Source organism: Centroberyx affinis, unplaced genomic scaffold (assembly GCF_046629955.1).
Source record: "Centroberyx affinis isolate AG114_WGS23_722 - 3 ecotype Tasmania unplaced genomic scaffold, CSIRO-AGI_Caff_v1 ptg000130l_1, whole genome shotgun sequence".
Lineage (NCBI taxonomy): Eukaryota > Metazoa > Chordata > Actinopteri > Beryciformes > Berycidae > Centroberyx > Centroberyx affinis.
In genome coordinates, this window is record NW_027278830.1 from 48,918 (window position 1) to 54,917 (window position 6,000).

The 6,000-nt window shown below is 42.9% G+C and overlaps 1 protein-coding gene across 1 annotated transcript in view; it reads right to left on the reverse strand.

Moving 5' to 3' along the window:
* LOC139653132 (angiopoietin-1-like) overlaps positions 1 to 5,355 on the reverse strand; it is a gene marked incomplete at its 3' end in the record, with an annotated part of 54,268 nt that extends 48,913 nt beyond the window's left edge. Inside the window, exon 1 of the mRNA XM_071530088.1 lies at positions 4,930 to 5,355. Coding sequence (XP_071386189.1) covers positions 4,930 to 5,355 — 426 coding nt within the window. The remainder of the gene's footprint in view (positions 1 to 4,929) is intronic.
* Positions 5,356 to 6,000: the final 645 nt, after the last annotated feature.

The following is a 6,000-nucleotide window of genomic DNA, read 5'->3' on the forward strand; positions in this document are numbered from 1 at the left end:
GAAATTCTGACTCGCTCCATTTACACTGGAATGTATCTAAACCCATGTAGTGTATCAATAGAAACCTGATCTGATGCCCATCAGGCTTTTAAGATGAGGAATTCTGATTTAAGGGCCGTTTCTTTCTTCAAGTTCCTTATGAATGCTATTTCAAGATACATAAAATGTTAAAATGCAGTGTTTAGGGGGAGTGAAGCAGAATGGCAACCCCACTCACTGGTAAAAAAAAAAAAACTAAAATAGATACATTCCCTTTGATAACCTATCAAACCTGATACTGTAGATTTTAAGGAAATCTTGAGGGAAAATGTACTTATACATCCCTTTCCTCTGCTAAATCTGAACAAATCTCATACAGTGTAAGCATTGAGCTTCATCAAAGTCATCAATAGAACGCTTAAGATCCAAATCTATAATTTTATTATCGTGCCTTCTGTTGACACACTGTTGCCCCATTGGTGGCCATGTTTACATGGTGATTTACTGGACTGAATGCATTTTTCACTCTATAATATATTCTTTTGATGTAAGTGCTGGCAGTGTGTGACATCTAAACATAAGTTTTGCATAATATCTTACGGCTGTAAAAGGTTTCTTTGCTTTTGTAATAATTGTAAACATTGGCGAAAAATCCTATATGGGGTAAAGCCTGTATTTTGAGTTATACATCATACATCATACACGAGAGAGTATCAAAAAGCTTATTCTCTATGTACAAGTCAAACTCTTAAAGATAACGCAGCCTCAAAATTTTGGGAATTGAGCACAAACTGTGAAACGGAATTACTTGTGGCGGACACAAATTATATGAAGATTACATTGCTCCACTATTAAAGGATTGTGTGACAAAAGCACAAATTGGACATGTCATTTCCACTTGTTTGTTACATGAAAAGGTTTGCTAACAGTCTAATTAAAACAACTTTGATTAAGATTTCATGAAATTTCAGGATACCAGACGGCCTAAAAAACGTGTGAGTTAGCTCAGGAAAGTTCCAAAGATTATTTTCTGTCTGCATGTCAAATTTCTGTAGATTATGCGTGAATGCACCCAACATTTAGAAAGCCACATAAATCTGTGATGTCAACTCAGCATTCCTTCTCTAAGAATTATGATTCATATGGGCCCCGACTTCCAAACATGGGAGCATTATTCAAGCTTGACTGCGGCTCTCATTCTTCTGCGACGTTTTAAACGATCCTAATGATGATGAATATGACGTCCCCACACACACACACACACACACACACAGATTCCTTTCAGAGACGTTTGCGGTCGCTCATTTGATGTCATGGATCAGCATCACCTGGTGCGACCGAATCCTTCCATTCTGCGTATCAGCTGGTTTCCGACTGGAACTGGTTTTGCATCAGGAGACGACAGAGATAACGAGTGTAAAACCCAGGCAGCCGCTGTGTGGTCCGTTTACAGTAGAGACACTGTACTGGTCCTCGTCATTCTTCCACCTCAGATCACACGCAAAGCACGTGTCTCTCAAGTGACGCTTACCAGACCAATCAACGTGCTGCGAGCTCTCGGGCATCCAGATCTGGCTCACAACTTGTGTCGCATGTCACAGCCTCTCTCTGTCCCGTCTCGCCTGAACGCCATCCCCCCCCCTTCTCTCTTTCCCATCTTGAACAGAAATGGCGTAAAATTTCCATTTCGTGGCCCTTTTTTTGAAGTGGGGCTTCTACAATGGCTGTATCTGTGCAGAAAAGCTGAATGAAAGTGAATGAAACTTGTATTCATGAGTCAGATGAGACGGTCTGGAACTAGCATGCCAAACAAAACGACCACACATAAGTGTTTTTCAAATTTGATTGAGAAACACAACCCGTAAAACCACAGTCTACCAGTCTCACGAAATTTTGAAATGGGCACGAAACGCAAATTACGTGTTATGACAAATAATGTGAAGATTACATTCCTCTTATGTGACAACAGCATGAATTGGACACACAATTTTTATGTGTTTGTCATGTGAAAAGGTTGGCCAATGGTTAAGTTTAGACAAGTAAAGCAATTTTGGTGAAAGTTAGGCTTAGGTTTTTGGTCACGGTTTGATCAAGTAAGAAAAACCTTTGCTGAAAATGAAAACTTCACTTACAGTAGAGAACTTGTTGTCATGAGTTGGGACCTGAACCCGGGTCGTCATAGTTGAAGGTAAATGTCTCCGCCTATCCGACCTCCACACTCTTAATTTCCACCGCGCTATTTCAGTAGCAAACTACTTGAGAACACATTCACGTTTCTTTTTCTTTCCGCACACGTTGGATCTTGTGTTTACACTTCTGTATTTTCCCCCTCTTCCTCTCTTTGTCTGTCGCAAACTCAAATTTCATTGGCTATTGAAATCAAAATTCCCATTAAGATTTGAGTCTTTGGCGAGCGCACACCACAGGATTACGCAAAGACAAACCTGTTTGATTTAATCGTGATGTTGCCGATCGGAATAATAGGAGAGAGATTTGAGTCTTTCACTCCAACACACATAACGATTACAGCTGCGACTAGACAGTGTGATGACCCTGGACTACTGCAGACTCTGCCCGATCTCAAATAATTGCCGAATCGGGCTTGTAAAACATGTATGTGTCAAGTACACAAATTCGTTACTCAAGTAAAATTGCAAATACTCATTGGAAAAGTACATGGTCTTAAATTTAGTAGTCCTCTAAAAAAGTCATTTCTAATGTTCTAAACTGGTTTTCTGTTGAGCGTTTCTCTGAATCACAGATGAGAAAGAGTCTGCAGCCGAATTCACTAACATTAATTCTCTGCTCTCTTGTTGCTTCTCTCTCTGGCCATGTCCACACTAAGCCGGGTGAATTTGAAATTTGAAAACGTTTTTGAGTTGTTTGCGTTTCCGTCCACACTAGCGTTTCCATGCCGTTTTCTAAAAGTTTTCCATCCACACTAATACGCAAAAAATATAGGAAAACGGTGAAATCTACCCTATTGGGCATGCGCAAGCCTCCGACCCATGACGTTTATTTTGTTACCACCATGGTTACCACTGTTTACAGAAGTGTTGTCATGTCTGCAGCAGAGCCTTAAGCACCAACAACATGTCCAAATCACGACAAAAGACGGACAAAAGCGAGCCGGACTTCTTTGTCTGGACAGACAACGAAGTTGAGCTGCTTTTGAAAGTAACTGCAAGACCGCCAAAGCCACAGAGAACATGGGCTGGGAGTCTTTTGGGAGTGTGAGTACCGCCTGAGATCACATGACAATCACACGTCAGCGTTTTTGAAAAGCTCTGTTTTCGCGAAAGACACATTTCTGTTTAAGGTGTCTGGAAACAAAACCTTTACGGAGGGCAAATCTACAAAATGAAGCACGTTTACTGTAAATTACTGTAAAATAATCAGCTTTGAAACAACTCGTCTTCAGCCTGTTGTCTCATTGACTGTCCAGTAGGTTTGTCAAATGCAGTTCAGTTCTTTAACGCTGCATTCCTTCAGCAAAGTTGGCTCCAGTGAGAACTGACCTTTGACCTCGGTGGTGATAGTGTGATATAAAGACACACACACAGATCTAGCCGTTGGAAAAGTCCCACTTTTCTCTGCATGCTTGCTGAACTGCTGCAATTCTACACTTCTACCTTTCTTCTGATTCTTCTGTAAGGAGAATTTTGTGCAGTACTCATGCAGTATAGATACAAGATGAATGCATGAATGGTTTTTTTTTTACAATGGCTGCCACTGTGCAATGTGCCAAGTCACAAGTCTACTATAACATATACAGATGAGGAAATAATTAGTTCAAGTTTGGTCGGGGGAAAGGAGGGAATCCACTCAAATGCTTCTCTGTTCATTGAAACCAGCTGCCACTCAAACAGGTTCACAACCTGAACCTGAACCTTTGATCTCTCTTACACATCAGCAATCATGAAAATCTTTACTTCTACAGTCTAAAATAACACCAATTTTCTTTGCTGCCACTTCCACACCACCAACACACACACACACACACACACACACACACACTCTTACTATTTCCACACAGCTGCTGTAGCAAATGCCTGTCGCTTGTGTCAGAGGGATCCTGGGTCTCTGTGACGGCATACAGTATTAAGACACCAAGCTCAAAATCCATCCCCGGTTCCTCCAACTCCCTCCACCATTTGCTCATGTGATGCTCAATCTCTGATCAATACATGATATTCAAATTCTGACACAGAATACAATGTACCCAATGACATGGTGTGCTATAGATTGTCCAATTGTATTGCAGTAGTAGTGATTGTGGGTCTGTTTTGAATACGGGAAAACACTTAATGAGCTTTTCAACATAATCTCATTATTGATAACTATTCTGTGCTGTATCATTTGTAGTTGCAATGTTTTTCTGTGACAAATAAAAAAAAAAAATTCTCTCCAAACAAGAGCAGAAAGAAAAAGCTGCCGCACACCATCTGTTGAACTTTACCGTTTTAGCACTAGCCCTCCATGAAGGAAACATTTTTCTCAATAAAGATGCCCTAATTACAAAGTTCAGCACACAGAGTATAGGAGCTTTTTCTTTCTTTAATATTCGACCTGTGGTTTTCTCTTATGCACCTGTCACCTTGTACTCAGGTGTGCAAAAGCTCTAGTGTTTCATCTCCAAACAAGAGGAAAAAGAGATTCAAGGCACTCTGAATAGGTTAAAAAAAAAGCCTTTATTCTATTTGGCTACTCATTATGAAAAGTTAAACTATGCCACATTTTCATAATAGAATACATTATGCAATAAAAGCTTTTTAACCTACTTTGGAGTGCCTTGAATCTCTTTCTCCTCATGACTAGAACACCCTTTTTTTTCCCCACAGAGCACCCACCACTTACAATCTCCCACAATCAAAACTAAGAAGATTTCCAGCCTCCTATGAGTTTCTTCGTTAATATCTTGCTTGGTGAACAAGGCAGTTAGTCTCTTACCTTCTGCAGCCACTGTGTGTTGTTCTCCATCGCCGTCTCCAGGTGCTGCAGTTTCTGAGCCGACCATTCGCCGTCGATGGGCGGCGCGTCCCTCTGCACGACGCTCGTCCCGGCGCGCGGGCCGCCATATTGCTCCGTCTGCGGCGGCGGTCCCCCGCTCTGGCACCCGTCCAGCTCCGGGAGGATAAAGGTGTAGCTGCACTGGCCGTGTTGGATGCGGTGGAACCTCCGTCTCCTCTCCGCACCACCTCCTCCTCCTCCTCCTCCTCCTCCGCCGCCGCCACCACTGCCACCACCTCCTCTCCGCTGGCTTCTTCCGACTCCTCCTCGCTCTCCGCTCGTCACGCCGGCCGCATCGGAGACGGCTGACAAGGTCCAGAGCAGCAGGAGCACCAGCAACCCCCGGGCGAGCCGCAAGCCTTTCATGGCGCTCCTTTCTCCCCGCCCAAAGTGTTTTTTGTCTCAATGCAAAGAGGGTCAAGAGAAGCTTGTTTTGGCGGCGTGACCCCAATTCACGTTAAGAAAACATGGGAGCGCAGGATGAAGCACAAGTCATGCATGAGTTCCTGAATCTACCTGTCGATCCACAAGCTCTTGAGTCTGCACCGAGTCGCTTTATCTTGCTCTCTTGACTTCCAGGCAAACACTTTTCTTGAAGATCTTTTTTTTTTTAAACTCAGACCCGGAAAAGCAACACCTGTCCTGCAGCGTTGCGCTGAATCAGCTCCCCCTCCTGCCTCCTCAATCCCTTGTGATGAGGATGCACATGAGATGAGACAGTCAAAAAGTGTGGTCCATCTCCTTTCTTTTCTTCTCCTCTTCTTCCTCCTTCTCTCGTCCTTCACTTTGATTTTTTCTCTTCACTCGGGCTCTTATTGCTCATACAGTTGTTTTTGGAGAGGTTTCGTTGGCTTGCAGCTGAGCAGGTCCAGACACACTCTGGCCAAACTGGATGGAGAAAAAGATCAGAGGAAGAAGAGAGAGAGAGATAGAGGGAATATGAGTTGATGTAGGATGTAGGGAATGAGGAGCATCCAAACTGAGTGAGAGAATGAAATAGAGAAGTAATTT